We start from the raw sequence: 24472 nt of genomic DNA on the forward strand, positions 1-24472 counted from the left end.
TGACCCAATAGAGGTCGTTTTCGTGCTTCTGAATTTGCAGGTCTGATGCATATTTACAAAACAGGTCCTTCTGATTTGGACCTGCTTACATCTGACCCAACCCCTTAACTATAGCGAATTTACAACTTTCACCTATGTCCCGACTTTTTCTTTCACTTTTGGTCCGATTTTTAACTTATTTTAAGATTTCGATAATTATTTCTTTAACTAACCACATAAATATTTTAACACCTCAAATAAATTTAATAAATAAAAATTATATATTTAAAGACTCGTACAATATATATATATATATATATATATTTAAAATTTTGGGTTTTACAGTGAATATCCTGAAGTATTTCTAGAAGATCTGACTAGTTTACCACCTGATCGATCTGTGGAATTTAGAATTGATTTGATGCCTGAGGCAGCACTAGTGGCTAAAGGTCCATGTTAGGACTGAATTTCAGTGTTAAATTGTATTCGTCTTGAAAGATTACTATTGTCTATAATTAGATATACGTCGTGTTTGACTTTAATAGTGAGTTTGACTTTGACTTAGAAGGGTTCATATTTAACCCTAAATAAAGCTTGTCTTTAGTGAATTTGAAGTATGAGTTCATTTGTAATAATCTTATGTATAATTGAAGTTTGACCAAGTTAGACTTTCACTCTCAATCTCCTTACATGTTCTTAATGTCCATATCATCTTTGCCATGGATTGTTGAAGATTTATAAAGATTGATCATATTTGGGGACTTACAATTGGTATCAGAGTAGGATTTGCACGAAATCAAGAGAAGAAATCATCAAATTTGAAGAATTTTTTTGATGAAATTTTATGTGTTCTTCATATGTTCATCATGTTCTTCAACTTTTCTTGAGTTTGATCAAAAAAAAATTCAAAATCTTGTGTTTTTATGTTAAAATCATGATCAAACTGTTCAAAATTGTGTTGTGAATCTTTGTTGTACATAAAGTTTTGTGTTTTGATCATCTAATTTCAAGATTTGATTGAATTTGTGTTTTTGAAAAAAAATGTGTTCTTGAATTTTTTTTAAAAAATCAGTGTTTTTTATCCATTTTTTTTGGTTAAAAGTTGAATTTTTTGTTTTTGCATTTTTTTCAACCGATTTAGGCTAGGCCTATATTTTTTTTTTCTCTCACAGTATTCCATCAACAGTGATAGTTTCATCTTTCTTCTAAATCGGACCCATTCATTTCATTGTCATAATTGTCCATTCACACTTTGACTTAGACTGCATCTCATCTTCGTCGCATACCAGGTTAGGCGAATTTGGTGTAATCTAGTCACAGGCGTATACGATTTCTAGATTCATCGCTCATCCTCTGTATAAAGTGTAAATCGCACACTGTGTTGACCGATTTTGGTTTATCTCGCTCAACAAGACTTCCGATTTTGGCTAAATCGAACAAGGAATCAGTCGATTTTGGGTTTAATTGATATCAATACTTAGTTGCTTCATGGTTTCCTGTTTTGGGTCTAATCGATTTTGGGTGTTCATCTAAAGCTACTTTCAATTTGGAGTTAATCGGACAACAAGACACCATATTTCAAGTTTCTCGGTCACAAGCTTGACCGGATTCATCAATCCTCGGTCAACTACTTGTTCAGATTAGGCACTATATCGATAAAAGACAGACATATTTGATGCTAATCGGTCATCAAGGCAGAGGAGTTCATGTCTAAATCGTATAAGGCTTGTTCATATTAAGCCTTCTTGCACACTCATCCGATTTAGTTCATCACCAGTCTTGACATAAATCGAAGAACATTTTGTTTGATTTCTCCTTAATCAAGTTCAACTCTGTTCATTTTTCCTTTCATCGCAGAATCCTTAACCAAGGTTCTTGTTTGGTTTTACCCTTCATCACATTTGAGGGTTTTGTTTGAGGTTCATCACTGTTTGTTGCATTTGATGTAACTTGGCCAGCAGCTTAGCCGTATTCAGTCTTCATTGATTACCTCTTTACCTAATTTTGACCTTCCAAGTGACAGTCTTGTGCAGTCTTAGCAAATCGTTTCATATCACTGTTAGTTTCTTCTAAATCGTACAAGGTTCTATCCGAGTTACATCTACATCGGATAACAGCCTGTCCGGGTTTGATCTCAACCAACAATAGCCTTGTCCAGATTTCGTTCCTCGGAAGTTGTCTGTCCGATTTGCCATCATCCTCGGTCATAGACTTGACCGAGCTTGCTCTTTGTCCGAATTTGCTTCTTTAATAGTAGATTGTCTCAGTTTCTAAGTATAATCCGGTTATAACTTCACCCGGATTTGTGTTCCTCGCCTTCATCTATCTTGACCTAAATCGACCTCTGTATCCTATTTGTGTTGAGCAAGAAAGTTTTGGGAGGAGCAAGAAAGACTTTTGTATTCTAATTGTTTTGGGTCTTCTTGTTTATTAAGCCCATTTGATTTTTTTAGCCCAAATTTCTTTTATAATTCAAGCCCTTTTGTTGTTTGTCCATCTTCTAGCCCATTTTTTTAGCCTTCTTTGACAATTTTTTATTTCTTTTATTTCATTTTTTTTGGATCAAATTTTAATTGTTTTTTGATTTTTTTTGTGTTTAACTGTTTTTGAGGTTTTCACTGATTCGAACTGTTTTTATCTGTTTTTGAACTGTGTTGATTTGTTTTGAACTGTTTTTGAGATTTTTGAACTGATTTGTGTCACGTAAACTCTTTTTAATCCGTTTTAACCGTTTCTGACTGTTTTAACAGTTTTTATTGATTTTTAACTGTTTTCGTTGATTTTCTGATTTCTCAACAGTTTTTGAGTTTTCTGATATTGTTTTTCAGCTTACTTGATTGATTTCGATTTCTTTGACTGATTTCACCGCATTAGATTCTTTTGATCGATCTTGATTTCTGAAATGGCAGCATATTTTAAGAAGGAGAATAGAGAACTAAAAGATAAGGTTTCAGAGTTGGAGAAAAGTGTGCATGATTATATAGAGAAATATCTGAATATGTTCTATGAAAATCATGCAAATGAGAAATTTATCAAAGATTTAAAACGGGAATATAAAGAAAGAAGTGAACGAATTGAAAATAATTTCATGGAAAAGATTAAAAAACTGGAGAAAACCTTGAATGTTGAAATAAAAGAGTTAGATGAAGAGATAAGAAGTTCAAACAAAATTAAGCAAGATCTGTTTAATAAACTTTGAGAGGTTAGAAGTGAACTGCAAACTGAAAGAAACTCTCCAAGTAGGAAACATGCCGAGACTGAGGACTTAACTGATAAACTTCATACGTCTGAGAGTGATCTGAGTGAGTTAAGAAAGTTACTGGACTTCGAGAAGGAAAAAGTTTTGGAAAGTGAGAAGATTTTAAACACTGAAAGAAATGAATTTGAGAAAGAGAAGAAGAGGGTGATTGAATTAGTGAAAAAGTTTGGTGATGAACGCGTATCTTATGAAAATAAGATAAACTCTCTTGAGCTGAATGTTAAAATGCTATTGAATCAGATTTCTGATTTTGAGGAACTGATCATCTTGGAACGAGCCAAGACTGATAAAGAAAAGAAAGAGATCAAAGAAGAATGTCTAAGCCAGAATCAGAAACTGTCTGACTGCATTGCTCAAAAGCAGAAGGCTTTAGATGAAGAGAAGAAGCAATTTGCGCTTGAAAAAAAGAAATATTGCAAAGAAATATGCAGCTATCGCTAAAGAGCTTGCAGAAAAGAAAAAGTGGCTCGACATTGCTTCTGAGAATGAGAAGAGCAGCTCAGATGAAGAGAGAAGGGAGTTTGATAATCAGAAGAAGAAATTTGAGAAGCTGAAAAAGGAGTTAGAAGGTAAACTCCTGGATATTTCAAGAAAATTGTCTGATCTGAAGACAGAACTTGAAACTGAATTGAAGATGAGAAATGAACTTAAAGAGAAGTATGATTTAGTTGCTAATGAACGAGACTAGCTTTTAAAGAAAGTCAAAGACTTTTCTTGTGCTCAAAGCTCAACTGGTTCTCCTTCACAATATAAAACCAGGTTTATAACTGTTCCAAGTCTAACAGTTATTTAAGCAGCTCTAAATCTATTGTTTCTAAGAACTATTCTCGTTCTTCAAGTTAGTACTATCAAGGGTACGTTATCGGATCACCCAATTATTCTTCTAAAGTTAAAAGCATTTGGGTTAATAAGTCTGAATATGTTTCATCCTGAAATTCTATTATTACTAATAATGTTCTTCCTTGTTTTGTGAGATCTACTACTGACTTGATAAATCTTAGCAAGAGAAGAATCAAGTGCTCCACATGCAAGAATACTGATTTTGTGAACAGGAAAAGGTACAACATCTGGACTGGAGACAGCAGATTTCAAAAAGTTGGAAAGGTAATAACATGTATGATCAAAATAACTGGTATGGATCTTATTGCATTTATGATCATTCTGTTAAAAGTACGAAAAAGAAAACATCTAATAAAAATAGATGGTTTGGCAGTTACAACATCCCACAACCTGATACTAACAAAGAAGGACCCAAGTTCATTTGGGTACCAAAATCTATTTGATCTTATTTTGCAGGTGCATCATTACTTCACTGATCAGAGAAGCATACTTATGATGCACAAATTCAGGGGGAGTTGTATATTATCCAACTGAGGCTTCTGAGTACATCAGTTCAGAACCCGTGCTTAAACGTTGTGGTTTCTAAACACTCAGTTTAGGACCCGTGCGAAAAATGTTTACATTTGTTTTAATTTTTGAGCTAAACTGAAACATTACGTAAATTTATTTTCTGAGGGGAGTCTCTAAATTTTTTAATAAATGTTTTTCGAAAAGTGGATTTTTTAAAGGAAACGAGTACATTTTCTGAACAGGTATTTCCTGATATTTTACTTGTGTAATTTCTCATCATATATAATTCCAATACTTGTTTCAGCTATTCTTGAAACTGTTATTATCACGTCTCTTAAAATGAATATTATTTTCGGTGATAAATACGCTCGTTAGTAATCAAAGTTTGTTTTCTGATTTTTTTTACTTTGATTGATACACATTCGTTAATTCTTTGAATAATCAGAATCTGTAAACTTGTACTTACTAATCTTCATTCGTTTCTCTCACATTCTGAATAATCTGTCTTTGCGTATCACTCCTTTATTGATTGTGCTTAAAAGCCAAATATCTTGATCAAATTTTATATAATCATTGTGCTTTATTTGCAATAACATTTTGATCAATCATTGTGATCATTTGAGCATACAATGTTATTTTAGGAGGGACTGAGTGCTTAATAGAAATACCTCCATGGAATGTCAGAACCGACAAACCTACCTAAGAGGACAACTATATCTGAGTGAGCTTAAACTCAAAAATGGGTTTGTGTGCTGAGATTAAAATTAAAAAGAGAGGGGTAGTTGTTGTGAACCAAAAGAATTGATAAGAGTTGTGTCAGGATTAAAAGAACATAAGAATCATGTTCCAAACTTCTAAATTTCTTGGCATACCACATAATCTATTAGTTCTCAATTCTTTGGAAACTAATATTGAAAAAGGCAAAGCCCAAGCCAATTCTTGTCACAACCCCACCAACTACTCATTTATCTCTTAACAGATAAGTGTTTCAATAACACTTGGGACACACAGCTCACAATCTATCAATTTCTCATTCGGAGAAAGTTGATATTGAAATCAGAAGGATATATGTCACCCCTTCAAGTCTTTTTGATCATGCATTGAGTCTGATAAATTTGTGTAGTCCACACGGTTTATCTTTTTGAGACTAAACAAAAGCATATGTTGCTTTATCTTTCTACACTACATAGATTTTGCAAATTATATGTTAGTTTGCTGAAACATTCATAGATATTCTTTTATAAGATATCGATAATTGAATGGAAGACCTGGTGAGATAACCTTAAAAAGTCTCATATATGTAGTACATCAGTTGTATTGAGTATATTTGTTATATACTCACAGGCCAATCTTTTATAAAGTTGAAAACAATTTCATAAGTTGAAATTGGTTGTTACCTTCCCATTCCCTTAATCTGAAAAGATTATACAAGTGGATTTGAAAAGATCTGCTTACAATTTTTGAATTGACGGTTTTCGCTGAAGATTTCATTCATTTTGGTGTATGATGCTAATGATTCTCATTTCATCATAGTATGAAATAATGAATGAAATGTTCAATTCCGAACGATAAAAAGGGAGTTTGATGTATAAGATCAAGGGGGAGTAACATCAAAGATCGGCAAAATATTCAAAGGAGTGTGACTGGAGATTATTGCTGAAGATTATTCCTATGCTACAATGTCTGAGAGTTTTTGAATGTGAAGATCATCGTTACAAAAATTATTAATAGAGATTTCTCGTCAAAGAGATTGTTTAATTTTGAAGAAGAATGTTTGTTTTTATCTGAAGAAATTCATTTTTGTGGAGAATGTTAGAATCTATTTGTCTGAAGAAATTCTTTGAAGATCGTATCTTGAAGATCATTTCTGAAGATTATTACTGATATTGTTCTACATTGTTAAAAGAGAAGATCATCGTTGTTCTATATTCGAGGGAGAGAATGTTAGAAGACTTTCTCAATCATCTGAAGATTTCAAGTGAAGATTGTTTTGAAGTTTTTGAAGAAGTCATAAAGAACTTAAAGAGACAAAGTTCAAACGAGATTCAACACGTGCAAATACTTTCAAGCCTGAATACAAAGAGGGGGAATATTAGGACTGAATTTCAGTATAAATTGTATTCGTCTTGAAAATTTAATTTTGTCTATAATTGTATAAGTTATCGTGTTTGACTTTGTGTGTAATGTTTGACTTTGACTAGTGGGTTGATCTTTGACCCTATAAATAGTTTTGTCCTTTGTGAGTTTGTGTAGGAGCTTCATTGTAATATTTGTACGTATAGTAAAGTTTGACCAAAGTTTGACATATTCTCTCATCTCCTTCAAGAGTTCTTAATGTTCATATCATTTCTGCCATAGATTCATAGAAGACATTTGTAGATTGATCATATTTGAGGACTTACAATATGCATAATTCCAATTGGCCATTTGAGATAGATTTGGAGATTTTTTTTTTCGAAGAACTTGAGGAAAAAAATTGAGAGTATTGAATGTTTAGATTCAAATTGATCGTTTTGATTGGAAAATCAATCAATCTGTTCTGATACCAATTGTCGATCCCAGATCTCTCAGTTTAACACAAAGATTTAAGTATAAGAACCTAAATCTATCTTTTGGATGAAGAAAATGATGAATAGCTTGAACGATACTCAAGAACGTATGAAGCTTTCAAACAATTTCACTATAATAACGATAATGAGAAGGTGTATAGAATTACAAGACATATGAATGCTATTTATACTAGCAATCTAGTCTAAGAGATAACAATTTAGGATAGGATATATATGAGATAAACAAGGAGAAGATATCTATTTAGAAAGATGGAGGTTATCTCTAACTACCTAGAATAATAGAATTCATGTTGGCGATGAGTCATGTCCAGCTGTTTTCACGTAGTGTGTCCAATCAGTATTCTTCATGTATCTACTTGCCTGAGTAGATCTGATCGAACTATGGTTGACACTTGAAGAGATTCTTCAGTTGCTGCAAAATCAGAGGGGTTATTGAAAGGTTAAGTTCATCGACCTTATGAACTCTTCATAAGTGGATGATTATAAGGCTAAGTACTTCAGGTCTTCATAGCCTCTCTGGATCTTCATGGTATCTCTGGTTTGTCTTCAGCACTTACAATCTTTTCAGCTCCTTCTTCTGGATTTCCATCGGGTCTCCAAACTTCCATACTTAGTACATTTTTCATTACTTTTACATATGAGAGTTATGGGTCTAACAAGGTACAAGCCACATGGCAAACTTCTAGTGGAGAGCTTGTCATTTGTCTTCAGATATGCAGGCTTTTGGCCGTATATGAACAGTTGACTATCACAAAGTTGGTAAGCACATTTTTAGACAATAAAGTAACTTTGTACGTTTACTTTTCTGTGTGAGGTATGGGGTATTGGGGTTGTCCTTTTTTGCAGGAGGATAAGACAAAAGCTAATTTTCTAGAGTAAGATTCATTTGATTGCTGACATTAATTCATCTCTAAAGATTCTTCAATGTTTTCTGAATCTTAATCAGATTTCACACTTTGATTTAGACATACTTGTTGTCACTAAATCCACTTCAGATCATGAATTGTTGTCTCTGTCTTCAGCTACTTCTTCGGCATTGCTGAAGGTTCCTTTGGTGTAAGTTTTGTCTTTGAGGAATACTTGTTCTTTTAGAAGTTTATACTACATGTTCAGCGATCACTTAAACAGACTCAGAGATAATCGTTGAAACTGGACAAAAGTAGAATAAACATATTTCACCAAGTATCGAGGGTCATCATCAAATCACTAAAAGAGTTTGGATCAACATACCTCCATTGGTGAACCCTCATCTATGGCTCCCGAATCCCCCACCACCCACCCCTTCTATTCATTTCAGTTCTCCGACTAGACCAATAGCAGCAACATCGACCCCCGCCTCATTCCTTCCCCCTCCTTTACCCCAACTCCCTCTTCTCCCTCAACTTTAGCCTATTTTTATGGGTTTTCTTCTCCAAATTTGAAAACAAAAAAATAGGTTAGTCGATGAAACACCACCTCCAGTTCGTAGTCGAACTCGTAAGTCGATTTTTTTTATTACCTTACAGATCCCAAATCAATTCCCGACAATAGTCTTGAAATAGTTAGTGTTTGGTGACCAGTTGTTAAATGCAAGGGAAAATCTGTAAAGGCCCTAGCAGGTCCCCTATACTAGCTCAACCGATTTTAACGAACATAATTTTTTTTAGGAGGGGGGGGGGGATGAAAGAAGCATACAGTAAACTTTGAGGGGTGCTCTAGGATATTAGAAAATTACAAGAGACATCAACCAAAAAACCGAAAAAGTCTCTCGAAATTAACCAAAAAGTCTCTATGAAAGCAGAAAAATTCTCTTGAAATCGACCAAAAAACTTCAAAGCAACTAAAAATCTTAAAAAGTCCTCCAAAATTAGGGGTGTGTGCGGGTTAGGTTGGGCAGTTTACGACATTTTTATAATCCAACTATGGCGGTTTGAAAAAATCTCAATTCAACCCAACTCATTCAAAATTATAAACCAAACCAACCCAACCCTTGTCGGTTGGAGCGGGTTGGGTTGGGTTGAGTTGGGTTAGGTTGACGGGTTAGTAGTTACATAAATTTGACGAATGAAATGTTCATAAGACTTAAGTTTATAAAACCAAACTACAAAACATCATATCTAAAAATGTTACAGTAGGTTTATATGGCGTTTTTGGCATTTCTACAAGTGTTTTAAAACGCTTTTTAAATAAAATGTTGTACTATTTATTTTATAGAAACATTTTGAGAAGTGTCCAGTAAACTCATCTATTTGTAGGACACTTGTGTTCATAAAACTTCTTTCCAGTAGTATATTATAAAAATAACTGATACGACATGTTATTTTAAAAGTGTCATAAAAAATTGTTAGCACGTCCAGAAGCATCTTATAAACATATTGTAACTCTTTTAGATTAGACACTTTTTGGTTTCGTCCTACAAATTATCATATTAGGACGCTTAGACATGTTAGACATTTTATACAACCTAATGTTGTTATAGTGAAATGTTATAACTACGCATTTTATTTCCACCAAAGTACAACATAAAATAAGGGAGTCTTTGTATTGATAGATTCATTAACTAAATATCTATCAACATCATTCATATTCTCTGACATATTCATTTATTGTTATTGAAAAAACGATTTCAAAAAATTTCTCTTTATTAATTACATTCGTTGTCATCATTTATTGATCGTTAATCTCTTTTTGCTAACATATACATTTGATATATATATATATATATATATATAATAAACACATACATAAATAAAATTTATAAAAATTATACATCAGTGGCGGGTTGGACGGGTGGGCGGTTGAGCTAGGCCTAACCCAATTTCAACCCTCTCTTAATTGGTGGGTTAGCGGATTGGCGGATCAGATTTAATTGGGCTGTTAGCAGGTTGGGTTGGGTGGGGTTTTCATGAGTTGTTGGTTTTCCGTACATCCTTACCCGAAATGGTGGAATTCGGCAAAACAGAAATCGGATGACTTTACGGGCCTTTAATCCACTGTAAACATGCGCTCAATTGGCAAAACTTCTAAGTCCACAACTACCTCGACCAGAAATGGAGATAATCGATGAACTTCACCTCCAAATCTGTATTAAACCTCCAAGACTTAAAAATTATCGATAAATATCCCTCCAGATCCAGAATCAATCGCCGACACCTTGAAATTGTTTGGTGTTTAGTAATCAAATGTTGGATGAGAGACGAAGATAATATATATTTTATAATTTATAATATAATATAAATAATGATAATAATAATAATAATAATATATTTGTTTATTTTTTCATCAGAAAAATTAGATAAAAAGATAGAAGACGGAATTGCCCTCAAATTAACAGATCAATTAACGGTTGTTATTTATAGGGACCAAATTCAAAACAAATTAATAATATAGTAATCAAATATATAATTATAATTCAATCAGGGATCATAAGTGTAATTTACAATAAAATTATTTCAGCATCCTATAATTTCGAATTTAAAATCTCAATTGGCTATGGTTACTTGTCGGATTAGGCCTTATTCTTTCTGCAGATCCAGGGCCCATCAAGCCAGCCGTCGGTTCACTGCCGTGGTGCCACCGCCGCCAGCCAACTCGCGTCTACCACCATGTCTTCTTTCCCCAGGCGCAAAGTCCAAATTGAATACAAACTCTCCGATACAGGAGATGAAGATAAGGCGAAAGTGGATCTCGGATACAAAGAAGGCAGCGATGAACCCGCACTGTTCGACGGCGACGTCAGAAAAGATCACGATCCTTTCTCAGGGGGTAAAGTCCGTAGGAAAGCATCTATGGCTAGAACTTGCAGAGGTGATTATATTGATGTTCGCTCCAAGCCCTATCTCATGAAAATACTCGAGAAACAAGGTAAGTCAATTGGATTATTTTGAGAGATCGAAGTCAAATGGTAAATTAACTAGCTTACCGCTTAAAAATGCTAATATTTAGTTCATCAATTGGTCGATGATGATGCAGCTAGTTTAAATCAGTTGAATTCAATCGGATATAATTTTCTTATAAGACAACCCCTTAAAGGAAGTGCCAAGAAAGGGGGACAGCGGGTAAGAAAAATGTAGGTTTGGGCTTTAGAGGGGTTTGGCGTTGCTTTTATTATCTCTATTCATTGAAGATATATGGTATGAGCCATCGGATATGTAAGCTTCAGGTAGCTAGCAATATATGAACTAGAATTTTCCATCATAAGTAATTGAAAATGTAGTATTGTCTCGGTATGTTATTAAGGAGGATTCGATTAATTTAAACGTACTTAAGTTTTCTTAGGTATTATAAGTGCATATGCTGTTATGCAATTTCTGCGTTTATTATGCTAGGTAGCAAGGCCCTTGTCAATTGGAGAAATGAAACAATCCTAAGAATCTTGCATTGAAAGCCAAGGCTTGCTGTCCATCTTGTGAGATGTTTCTTTGCTGTTCCTTCTGCATCACTGAAGAGAAAACTCTGTTAATTTGTGGAAGGGCAAATTGCAGGAAAGAGTAACTAACTTAAACTTTGATTCCTATTCTGGGTAACATACTTTCAAAACTTCTATTTTGGTACCTAAGATGTAAATCTTTAAACATTTAAGTACCCGGGTAACCGGTTGAAACATTAACTCTTTCTTCTAATAAACGCAATGCATAAAAACTAATTTTAGATTAAGATATCCATGTCAGCAAATAATATTGAGTTGGATACCACATCAGCATGGTAACCGGTGGTTAATGCTTCAACTAGTTACCCGAGTACTTAAATGTTTAAAACTTTACATTTTAGGTACCAAAATGAAAGTTTTGAAAGTACATTACCTAAAATAGGAATCAAGTTAAAGAACGTTACTTTTTCATGCAATTTGCCCTTTGTGGACTAGCATCCATTAAGAGGATCTGACCTCCAATCTGCAAGAATGACTCGTGAAGTGCCATCGAGAAATTCATCACGTGAGGATGTTGAAAGTATTTTTCAATCTCCTGAACACCACCACATTCACAATGTCCACAAGAACAGTGAGGTCGAAACTGAGGCAATTCCTCAGTGACTAATTTGTAGTGTAATAGTGGTTTCTCAAGACTCTCTACCAAATGTGGTTTGCCCAAAATTTTCTGGGTCACGTACATGAGTTCTTTTCCTGCTTCTGTCTGAAGTAAGAGTAAAATAAAATAAACCTCCTTGCTGATTAAAAAATGAGCTATTGTATTATTTTTAATTATGCTCTTTGACATCAGTTGCTTCTCATTCCTTGTGTGTTTATTATCATCGTCCTCCTAATTAGTGTAATGGAGGGTGATGGTGAACTTCACTTGATAGGTTTACTAACTACTGTTGTTAACCATCTTCAATTGATTTTACAAATTTAAGTATTGTTTTCTTGACATCACTCTTCTAATGATGTTCCTTATATTCATTATAAATGCATTTCTTTTCTCAGAATGAAAAAGCTTCTTCCTACTCCGTACTCTTTCCATGAATGCTTTTCTTCTCCGCTAGGTTTTGATACATTGGTGTAAAGAGAATTCTATGAATCTGTTTCGGTATCATCTCTAAAGAGGATGATATATATCACTTGAAGGACTTGCCAATCAGAAGACCGAATTTTAAGAATCTCCAGCTGGCTTGATGAAAATTTGAAGCTTTGATGATGTTGTGAACCTACTTAAGCCCGAGCCCATCGTTACGTAATATTCTAGAATAGTTAAGAAGGGGTATTTTGGGTACTTATGTTAATGAAGGTCTAGTATGAATAGGGAGGTTGCAAGAGGGGTGAGGTATGCAGAAAATTAGTGAGTTCTATATGATAGGAGAGTTCTAGCCTCTCGAAAGCTAGATTGTTCTTTGTTTCACTGCTAAAATACATCCTCACATATGACTAATTCAATCCTTCTTTCATTTTTCACTTAAATCAGTCCAATTCATAACAGATGCGAAAGTTTCTGATGTCTTTAAGGCACTCTGTTTTTGCACTCAACATGCTTAAGCCAATTTCAATTTTGACGAGCATGATAGATCTAGTAGATAATCCAGATGTTTGTCTGTTCCCATTCACATACTGCATCTTGTGAACCTAATTTTCTAAATGCCATGTCCTCTTTTCCGGTGCAGGTGACAGGGGAGTAATCTTTTCTGACAAAGTTCTGAAGTTTACAGGTTTAGGAAAGATGAAACGACGAATTCTGCTAATTACTGACTTTGCCATCTATATTGTTGATCCGGAGGCACGTGCACTTAAAAGGCGGATTGCCCTTGCTGCAGTTGAGAGACTTTGTTTGAGTGAATTAAGCGATAATTTCTTTGCCGTTATCGTTCCAACTGAGTATGATCTTCTCATGGCTAGTACTCGGAAGACTGAGATTGTAACTTTGTTGGTGGAATCTATGAAGACCACATCAAATTACGAATTGGAAGTTCACTTATCTAACAGGTAACACAAATACTATTCCCCTATGCAAATTGTACTTCCCTTTATGCGATCTTGCCTGTATCTGTCATATATGTGAAAAATGATGAGCTTTTTGATCAATTGCGTAGAGACTTTTATGCATATATGCATACTCTTTTAGGCCTTAAAGTAACTGCTGTATATGTTGGTTTTAGAAAAGGTAGGAGAGACATATGGTTAACAAATACATAATGGAAGAGCTCAAAAGTTGACACTTGACATCAATACACATTTGATTTAAGTTTGAAGATCAGATTCTCAAACAATGAACATTATGTCAAATATTGTTCAATTTTAATAAGCTGGGACCCCATTTGGGGTTTGATTCTGAAAAGGTATAACTTGTGAGCATGCATAGCTGATGATTATCCTAGTTCATGATCCTATTTCTTCATACAATTTACCTCCATCTTATGTTCTTCATTTTACGGGTTCCATCTTGGTTCTTCTTTAATACGTCCCTCAGTCATGTTCTCGTTTCTCCTCATCCCATGTAAGAAGATGAATGTGCTGAAATGTCAAATAGCCAAAATAAATCATATTGTGGATGTGATTTTGTGGGTCCTATTTACTTGCAAGATGAGCCCCATTAAATGAAGGTGGTAAGTGATGTATAGCATTATCTATAAATGTTTTGAGCGCATGAGCTATGATAGGAGTTCTTGGAGAAACATAACTAGGGTAGCAGTCCCAGGTGTAAGGACCTGTAGCTAGCATAAACGGGAGGAAGGGAGCTGGAGAGGTTGAGGGCGGATGGGGGAGGATTAGAGAGCTGACAGATAGGTTACCATTCCTTACCTTTTCTACTAATCCACTTCAGTTACTTTTTAATTTTGGTACTATTTACCAAATCTTTGTCAAGGCCTTTTTGATTACTCTTTTGCAAGCCGGGAGATTTTATGAAAATAGCTCCTCTACACTTTTGGGTAGAGCATTTTCAATCTAAAATAGATTAAAAAAAATAGAATTTTGATTATTTGTTACTTTTATTTCAGAAATAAGAAAGATGTAATATGATCTTTTTGTGTTGATGGAAATAGGAGAATAGGACGAAGGATCATGTGAGAATAGGTGTTAAGGTGAGAAGAGTAGGAAGGGATCTAGACCCTTATCACTCTTAATCTCATCTCACCCCATAAATTGCGCTTCTACGTGAATTCATCTGGTGCATCTCATTAGGGTTGATCTTCAATTAGGATTGACCCAAGGGTGGAAATCCCTTCTTACCCTTCTTAATGTAACGTCCATCCTCACTACTCACTAGAGCCCAACCCTTGGAGATAATACTAGATAACAATGGCAGATGTAGCCAAAGTGGATCGAGACAGTGGATTGTGAATAATTCTTGTCATTCATGCGTATTCCTACACTTAGACCCTACTCACGAGTAGGATATTAGTTCATTTTGGTTTTTATCAAATCTCTGATACTGATAGGGCTCTCACATAAAAGAATATTAGCACTACACCATTATGGTTAAGCTCCATCTTTGAGAATCGAGATATATATTTCATAATTGCATGTTGCTTATCCAGTCCTTGTGTTGTGTGTACTTTTGCAGCTTTGAGTACAATGCTTCTTCTGATCTAGTTAAAGAAATTCAGTTTGAGGAGGTTGAAGGTAAACCTATGCAACCCTTTGTCTTTTGCTTTCATTTCTCCAAATATTTCTTGGATTACAATGGTATCTTCTGCACCAGAAGCTTATATACTTTACATGAATTTCAGATGGAACCAGAACAAGAATCGTAAACAAGTAAAACATCTGTTGATGCCAACCATTCTTCGTATCTTGTAAGCAATTCATTCTTGATGTCCTTCTATGAAGGCATTTTTAAATTCTTTTGACTCTTGCTAGTAATTTCAGTAGACACAATGTAAACCACCCATCCTACAAACTCTATCCTTCTGTTATATAATTGTTTTCATGTGCAACTTTCGAAATTTAAACCCAATTGAACATGACTTTGTGTTATTATCAAGTTTTCTCAACCTACCCTCCCGACTATTTAGTGTTATTAGAGCCGGCGTGCACCGGTTCGAATGTTCTCCACCAATTTCACGACCTCCGCCATTTTGGGCCTCTGTTCTGGCGACTTTGTCACACATTGCATTCCTATCTGTAGCATCTCAACCATCTCCTCTTCTATATCCGGATACCTCAAAAGCTCCACATCGAAAACTTCTGCGGTCCATTCCTCCTGAACCACCGACTGGACCCATCTCACCAAGTGGACAACCTCGTTGCCGCAGGTTGCATGCGTAGGTGACTTTCCGGTGAGCAGCTCAAAAAGTAGAACCCCAAAAGAGTAGACATCCGAGGCTTGGTAGACCTTCCTGGTGTCAATTATTTCCGGCGATTGGTATCCGCCAGTCCTCATAACCGGTGCCACCATCGGACTCATCATCACCGCCAGGCCCAGATCAGAAACACAACCGTAGCGGTGACTGTTGAGGAAGATGTTGGAGGCTTTGATGTTTCCATGAACAAGCTTTCCACTAGCTTGTGTGTGGATATGAGTTATCCCTCTTGCTGCTCCTACTGCTATCCTCAACCGACTCTCCCAATCTAAAGGAGTCCTACTCGCTCCTCTTTTTGCTGCAAAATCACAACCCCATCAACACACAGAACTGTAGAAAGATAGAAATGGATAGAATTCATAGTTACGACATACCATGCAACAATGAAGAAACACTCCCTTGATTGAAGTAATCATACACCATTAACTTTTCATCTTTGGAGTAGTAATACGCCCTTAAAGGAACCACATTATCATGTCTTATGCTTCCAACAATCTCCATTTGTTGCTCAAAATCTCGTCTTCCTGCGTTTACATCCTTTAATCTCTTCACCACGACCGCACTTGAATCCTCCAGTGATGCTTTATAAGTCGTACCAAAACTTCCCTTTCCGAGCACCTCTGCAGAAGCCCGAAAAAGATCCTCCAAGTTGAACGCAAGGTTACTTCCCTCGAAGAAAACAAGATTTCCGTTCCCATTTTGGCTTCTAGATCGCAACTTCTCCGTCCCCTTCTCTTTCATATCCGACCCCTGCAAATCCTTATTTCTACCTTCTTTCTTCGAATATCGAAGAACCATTAGCAATGCAAGTAGTCCCAATGCTAACACGCAACCACCAATCACGATTCCAAGGATTGCAGGTTCGCCCAGTTTTGAGGATTTCCTTGGTGCTTGGCCGGTAGGGGAAAATGTCGGGAGCAAGGAACTTTCAGGAGCAAGATTGTTTCCGAGAAAAGCGGAGCTGGGAAATCTCTTGAGAGAATGAGGCACGGTCCCGGTGAGATTGTTGCTGGACAAATCAAGAAGTCGTAAACTCGCGGTACTGAAATCTGGGATTTCCCCAGAAAGCGAGTTGTTAGCAAGACTCAAAGCTGTGAGGTGAGTCAAACTTGAAATGGAACGAGAAATGGTTCCGTTAAAGCCATTGTTGGATAGATTAAGAAGAGAGAGATTGTTCCAGACAGATAAATCAGAAGGTAATGGACCATAAAAACCATTGCATTGGAGATGCAGAGCCGTTAAGTTTCTTAGGTTTACCAAATCAGATGGAAAAGGGCCCGATAACCCATTGGATCTCAAACTCAAGATCTGAAGGTTGGATAATCGACCAAGAGTATTTGGAGGTATAGGGCCACGAAGACTAAGTGCAGGCAAACGAATAGATATGATGGATGAACGATGATGATCACATGTTACCCCAGTCCAGTTACTACAAGCTGAAGAATTTATATGCCAATTGATCACACGAGAATGCGGAATGTTTTGAATAAAATGGAGTAAGGTTTTCTTATCTTGAATAGGCTCAGTGGCAACTAGAGAGAAAAGAGTGGCGAAGAAGACGAGTGCAACGAAGAGGAAGTCGTTGTTGATGTTCACCATCTCTATTTTCTGCCCAAACCTGGAGAAGTAGTATGAAATGAATGAATTAGGGTTTGGTAGAAGAAAAAGGGAAAATGGAAGAAGGTAGAAGCTCACCAAATGGACCAACAGATGTCAATACCTTGGATCAAAAGCTAGCTTCAAGCAACGAGGGTTTTGATGTAGAAAGAGAAGGAAGAATGTAACTGCTCAGATCTCTGTGAGTGTAACAGTTGGAGACAGAGAGAGAGAGAGATTGCTTATAATAATAATAATAATAATAATAAGGTATGGAGATGGAGAGAGAGATGGCGGGAATAAGTGGAAGGAAGCACATGGTGATGGAGTGTAGACGAAGGACAACTCAAACTCTCTTTAATCAAAGTTCAACTCAACTGCAAACTTGTTTTCTAAAACCAATCTCACATATAGCTTAAAAGGGATCTTATCTTGTATCATCTCATCAGTAACGAAATGTACGAGATCAATTCTCTTTTTAAATGTAAGTCATGGAGATTAAGAGTGATTAAGGGTTCAGATTTTTTATTACACTTTCCATTCGCCTATCACATATATGATAATGTTTGATGGGTTAATAATAATATTTATCACCATAATAGTATTTATGTAAAAGAAGAATATTCCATTAGAATGTGATGGCTTAAGTAAAAGAATACATAAAATATTGATTTGTATGAAAGAAAATTTAAAATATTTTGTTATTTTACATTAAAGAACACATTTTTCTAAAATAAGACATCGTTGCTACTTTATCGAATTTAAGTCTCTACAAAATGCCAAACATCAATTTTCTTTTTTAAAGGCAATAAAGTCGCCACAAATTAAAAAAAATGGCATCAATACAAATGTCTTTTTTTTTAATGTAAAATAGATTATAATGTTAGTGTAAAATTGCATATTTGATATTCTTTCTTTTTTAATATACAGGGGGAGGCCCCAGCATATTTGTTCTTTTATATCAGTTATTAATCTACTTTTGATGTGTAATTTTCATTAAAAATTAATCAAAAACCTCTCAAAAAGATGGTTTGATGTGGAGATAAATCCAGTTATACATCAAAAGTAGTGGTAATTAATAAGGTTGTATATGTTGGGATGTTAGGTGTTGGTGAAGGGTTTTAGTAGATTCCAAGTGTTTTAGCGGCTTTTAGTATTGTCATATATCGTGTCAGTTATGGATTTCCGTACTTCTTTCAACGACACTCTACTCGCTTATATCTATTGTATTGTGACATTTGTTTTGAATAATTTGTCTTAATTGCTTCGTTGATGATAATTGCAATTTTGATCCACGAAAATATTCTTGTAACAATATTCGTTGTTCAAGATTTTGATATTTGAAAATCTTTACTTCCATCACATTGTTGGCTCATTTTATGTGAGAAATACGTTTATTGATTTTTCCAATTTAATAAGATCTTGATGTATACGAAACAACTCACATAATATGCTCATACATCAACATAATAGTTATAGCACATTCCAAAGAAATTTTACATGACAAAAGAAAGTATGGATTAACAAAAAATTTATCAATTACAACACTTTCATCTAAATAACACTTCTTTAGATTTTTCTCTTGCCTTTATCCTAAGATGATGGACGACCTGTAAAATAAATTAGTCCAATAATTGAGCGTTAGACCAAAAGGTCTAGTGAGCATATTTTTCTTATACCAAGCATAACATATTTCCAAAATCCAAGATATATCAAATCTAGATCTTAATATAACATTTCATCTTTCATTATATTGTCGTTTTCTCTATCGCAGTTACACCATTATTTATGAAATTCATAGTCCTGTCCGGACAATACTATGTCTGGTGAGAAGATTATATGGTCATGTCCCGACATTATTTTGCCCAATGCCTTCTCTTGTTCGGTCAACACTTCATCGGTAAGGATACATATCCGGATAATGTTTTGTTCCGGTAAGGCATGTATCCGGTCAACGTTTTGGCCGGTGGTTCACATATCCGGTCAACGCTTTGGCCGGTGAGACACGTATCCCGACAACACTTTAGCCGGTGAAGGATCTTGTCCGGACATCGCTTTGTATGATGAGGTCTCATCCGGACACTGCTTTGTCCGATGAATTCTTTTTTTTGAAGTGTAAACAAGCGATATAACACAATAATAATACAGTTTTAAATTTCCTTTGAACATATATACTAGCATTTCTATCTAGTTATACAATGGTGTCAAAACAACCATATAGCCAAATCAATATAAAACTCACATTCGCCTTAAAATTAGCTTTGAAATCTGCTTCTACTCTATGATCTTCCAATATTCTCCAAAGAAAACTTTTTGATATCAAAATCCGTAAACTCTTCCCCATTCGCATGCACTTGCTATTTATGGTAAGTGCATGGCTGGCTTCTAAGGTACTTACCGTGCAACTTTTTTTTCCATAAATAAAATAATCCCCCCCACCACACACACACACACACACACACACACACACACACACACACACACATATATATATATATATATATANATATATATATATATATATATATAATTACATTACCCAAACATGATTATATAGAAAGAACCATAAATCTATTCCTCTCCAACCTTTGTATGCCAAACACTAACAACGAACCTTCCATTGCCAAATTATATCAGTACCTGATCAACTGGTTAATGGAACCAAACATTACAATATCCCCTCCTTAGAAGAATTTCGTCCCAGAATTCCACTAAGTAAACAAATAAGGTTATTTTATTCGCATATCTGTCTCTGATTCCCAGGTGGCGTCCGGCCCTTTATGATAACGCCACTGAACTTTTACTAACATGATCTCTTTATTTCGCAACTTCTTTATCTTGAAGTCAATAACAGCTTCAGGGGTTTCTTCAAAACATAATTTCTCATCAACCTTAATTTCTGGTAGAGGTACAGCTACGTTTGAATTTGCTAAACACTTCCTCAAATTTGACACATGGAAAGTGTTATGAATACCACTTAACTCCAATGAAAGTTCTAGTTTGTAAGCCACCTCCCCAATTCTTTCAATGATAGGAAAGGGTCCAATATACCTTGGGCTCAACTTTCCTTTATTTCCAAAGCGTACTACCCCTTTCCACGGTGATACCTTTAACATTACTCGATCCCCAATTTGGAATTCAATAGGCTTCCGACGTTTGTCTGCATAAATTCTTTGCCGATCTTGAGCCATTTTCATTCATTCCCGGATTTGGCAAATTTTATCCGCTGTTTGCTGCATTAACTCAGGCCTAGCTAACTGTTCCTCACCTATCTCATTCCAACACAAAGGAGTTCGACATTTTCGTCCATACAGAACCTCAAAAGGTGCAGCTTGAATGCTCGAATGATAACTGTTATTGTAAGCTAATTCCACCCAAGCCAGATGATTATCCCACCAATACTACTGTTTCAAATCCCGATACATTTTATTTGTACCCGGGTAGATAGCAAAACGTGATTTATGAGCTTCACTTAAAATACGCTCTCTGAGATTACCATAACAGGATACCCAAGCTCTGTTTTGGAAATTCCATAATCCCTTGCCATTCTTTTCAAATTCAGATACCATTCCACCAAGTCTTTCTTGCTTAATCTTATCCTCTTTCATAGATTCACCTTGAAATTTTTGCAACTCTTCATGAATACCTGGTAGTAACTCAGCTCTTAAGGCTATGGCTTTGATGGTACCACTTTTCTCTTGACGGCTTAAAGCATCAGCTACCACGTTTGCTTTTGCCGGATGGTACAATATTTCACAATCATAATCACTAACCAATTCTAACCATCGTCTTTGGCGCATATTCAAATCTTTCTGATGGAACAAATATTGTAGACTCTTATGATCTGTGAAAATCTAACATTTTGTTCCATATAAATAATGCCTCCAAAATTTTAAAGCGAACACTACTGCTGCTAACTCCATATCATGAGTAGGATACTGTTTTTCATGATCCTTTAACTGCCTTGAGGCATAAGCAATTACTTTCCCACGTTGCATCAACACGCAACCCAAACCCATCTTCGAGGCATCACTATAAACCACAAAATCTTTCATTCCATCAGGCAAGAATAGAATTGGTGCACTGCATAATTTATCTTTTAACATCTGAAAAGCCTGAGTTTGATCCTCTTCCCATTCATACTTTACATTCTTCTTGGTCAACTTAGTTAATGGAGTAGCTATACGAGAGAAGTCTTGGATAAACTTGCGATAATACCCTACCAATCCAAGAAAACTTCTGATTTCGGTTGGGGTTTTTGGCGCTTCCCATTTTTCAATAGCTTCAATTTTAAGATGATCTACCTTGATGTCCCTTTCCAAAATAACATGGCCTAGAAACTGAACCTCTCGCAGCCAGAACTCACATTTTGACATTTTAGCATTTTAGCATACAACTTTTCTTGTGTCAATAATTCCAGCAGTAGTCGTAAATGGTGAGCATGCTCTTCTTCTGATCGAGAGTATATTAGAATATCATCTATGAAGACAATCACAAATTTATCAAGATACGGACGACATATTCTATTCATCATATCCATAAATGTTGTCGGTGCATTTGTAAGTCCAAATGACATAACCAAAAATTCATAATGCCATAGCCTGTACGAAATGTTGTTTTTGACACATCTTCGCCTCGAATCTTCAGTTGATGATAACCGGACCATAAATCAATCTTTGAAAAGTAAGTAGCCCCAACCAATTGATCAAGCAAATCATCAATTCTTGGAAGAAGATACTTATTTTTTATCGTTAATTTATTCAATTCCCGGTAATCAATGCATATTCTTATTGATCCATCCTTCTTTTTCACAAATAATACCGGCGCACCCCAAGGAGAGGTACTTGGCCGAACAAAACCTTTTTCTAGTAATTCTTTTAACTGCGACATCAACTCCTTTAATTCAAACGGAGCTAGCCTGTAGGGTGTACGTACAACTGGCGCCGTTCCAGACAGTAATTCAATTTGAAATTCTATCGATCGATCAGGGGGTAAACCTGTCAAGTCTTCTGTAAATACCTCCGGATACTCCCTTACAACTGGAATATCATCCATCTTATTCTTTTCTTTCTTCATATCAATTGTATAAGCAAGGAAACTAATACATCCTTTCTGCACATACTTCCGAGCCTTTAAAACGAAAATAAGGTTGGAATAACGATCCCGCCTATCACCATAGATTATAATCGGTCCTTTCCCCGGTAAATCTATGTGAATCATCTTTTCATTGCAGACTATATTAGCTTGATTTTTAGCCAACCAGTTCATGCCCACAATTATATCAAACTCTCTTAAAGGGTATAGGAAATAATTATATGGGTACCTCACACCCTTCTACGTTTATGAAGCAATTATCAATCATTTCCTTAACCGACACCTCACTATCATTTATTGTTTTTACTATCAATACATCATCTAACACTTTAGATTCTAACTGCACGCAACTAACAAATGATGGTGATACGAAAGAACGATTTGCATCATAATTAAATAAAACTTTGGCATATACTGAATTAACAAAGAATGTACATGTAACCACTTCAGGATGTTCTTCTGTCTCACCTCTTGTCATCTGAAAGGCTCGTCCTCTGGCCATTGTCTCACCACGTCTTATTTCACCATGACCACTTGCAATATTATGATTTACCGTTGGCCCGCGACTGGGTGGAACATAACTAGATCCTTGGCCCCCAGAATACCCATATCCTCGGGCCCCAATAAAACTAGACCCTCGTCCCTTAGCTTGCAGATAATCAGCGTTTACATGTTGAGAAGAATTGCACGTAATGTTTTGAATAGAATGGAGTAATGTTGAGAAGAATTGCACGTAGATTCCAAGTATTTTAGCGGCTTTTAGTACTGTCAGATATCATGTCAGGTATGGATTTCCGTACTTCTTTCAACGACACTCTACTCGATTATATTTGTTATTTTGTGACATTTGTTTTGAATAATTTGTCTTAATTGCTTCGTTGATGATAATTGCAATTTTGATCCACGAAAATATTCTTGTAACAATATTCATTGTTCAAGACTTTGATATTTGAAACTCTTTACTTTGATTCACGTTGTTGGCTCATTTTATGTGAGAAATACGTTTATTGATTATTCCAATTTAATAAGATCTTAATGTATGGTGAATATACTCGGACTTGAGGCTAGTTTTATATTTGTCCATGCATACATAGAACCCTTTTCTTGATTAGTTTGGAGAATAAGAATACTAAGTTAACCACTTGTAGGGGTACTACTGACATGTCATTGTGGCGCCAATGGCGTGACCCGTGGCGATGTGATTAGTCCATGGCGTCTCCTTCTGATTTTTGTATACTATGATGAGAGCTGACCATGGTGTGATGAGTTGTTTTACTCAGGAGGCATATGGGTCGGCTCTAGGACTTTAGAGCTTTGTTATCGGTATGCAATGTAGTGCCATGCATGCCATTGATTTTGGATACCCTTGGAGTTGCGAATCCAATGTATTATGATTTGTTCGAATATCCTATGTTATGATTTTGTTCCATGTAGGAAGCTCGGTATTTATAAATTAACCCCTTGTTGTTTCAGCCTGAATTCTTGATTACTCCGGAGTGTGGTGGTGATTTTGAATTAGAGATATTTTGGAACTTTCGCTTCCATCTCAATTGAAATTGATCTTTTTAATTACTTTATATTTTACTTCTTTTGTATTCATAATACGTACTGGCATTTTGGCTCACGCTATGTTTTTCTTCTGACAGGTATCTAGCTAAGGGAAATCAGGGGTTTTGTGAAGAGGGGGCCACCTTCTTTTGAAGACTTTTATGTATTTATTTGAAATTATTTTTGGGTCTTGAACTAGCTTATTATTTTGGGAAAAGTATAATAAAAACCAATGGACTTTTTTGTTTGGAGTGATTAAGTCCTTAGACTTTTTTTTGGAACAAATAAATCATTGGACATTCCAAAACATGTTAAATAAGTCATTGGACAATTTTTTGGAACAAATAAGTCCTTGGACATTCCAAAA

The 24472-nt window shown here is 35.5% G+C and overlaps 3 protein-coding genes across 3 annotated transcripts in view; 1 reads left to right on the forward strand and 2 right to left on the reverse strand.

Annotated features, from left to right (window-relative positions):
• The window catches only part of LOC112524825, a 25025-nt gene extending 9494 nt beyond the window's left edge, over positions 1-15531 (forward strand). The window contains exons 3-6 of the mRNA XM_025134773.1: positions 10650-11001; positions 13231-13549; positions 15129-15187; positions 15295-15531. Coding sequence (XP_024990541.1) covers positions 10650-11001; positions 13231-13549; positions 15129-15187; positions 15295-15326 — 762 coding nt within the window. The 3' untranslated portion in view covers positions 15327-15531. The remainder of the gene's footprint in view (positions 1-10649; positions 11002-13230; positions 13550-15128; positions 15188-15294) is intronic.
• Positions 15532-15568: 37 nt separating this feature from the next.
• LOC112525949 (probable inactive receptor kinase At4g23740) lies at positions 15569-17631 on the reverse strand. The gene is made up of 2 exons (XM_025136282.1): positions 16242-17631; positions 15569-16165 (listed from the first exon to the last, which is right to left on the reverse strand). The coding sequence occupies exons 1-2, from the start codon at positions 17464-17466 to the stop codon at positions 15585-15587; spliced, it is 1806 nt and encodes a 601-aa protein (XP_024992050.1). The 5' UTR covers positions 17467-17631; the 3' UTR covers positions 15569-15584.
• Positions 17632-20864: 3233 nt separating this feature from the next.
• LOC112524826 lies at positions 20865-21482 on the reverse strand. Its single transcript, XM_025134774.1, has 2 exons — positions 21372-21482; positions 20865-21275 (listed from the first exon to the last, which is right to left on the reverse strand). Exons 1-2 carry the CDS (start codon positions 21480-21482, stop codon positions 20865-20867), a joined length of 522 nt encoding a protein of 173 aa, XP_024990542.1.
• Positions 21483-24472: the final 2990 nt, after the last annotated feature.

This window comes from Cynara cardunculus (assembly GCF_001531365.2).
Source record: "Cynara cardunculus var. scolymus isolate 2C chromosome LG 13, CcrdV1, whole genome shotgun sequence".
Lineage (NCBI taxonomy): Eukaryota > Viridiplantae > Streptophyta > Magnoliopsida > Asterales > Asteraceae > Cynara > Cynara cardunculus.

Bases quoted from the DNA above. Each gene is read 5' to 3' on its own strand.
- LOC112524826 (XM_025134774.1), bottom strand. From the start codon at position 21,482: ATGGGTTTGGGTTGCGTGTTGATGCAACGTGGGAAAGTAATTGCTTAT. The intron at 21,276-21,371 runs GTAGTGTTCGCT...TTGTTCCATCAG, and splicing joins ATGATATGGAGTTAGCAGCA to AAAGATTTGAATATGCGCCA.
- LOC112525949 (XM_025136282.1), bottom strand. From the start codon at position 17,466: ATGGTGAACATCAACAACGACTTCCTCTTCGTTGCACTCGTCTTCTTC. The intron at 16,166-16,241 runs GTATGTCGTAAC...GTGATTTTGCAG, and splicing joins TGTTTCTTCATTGTTGCATG to CAAAAAGAGGAGCGAGTAGG.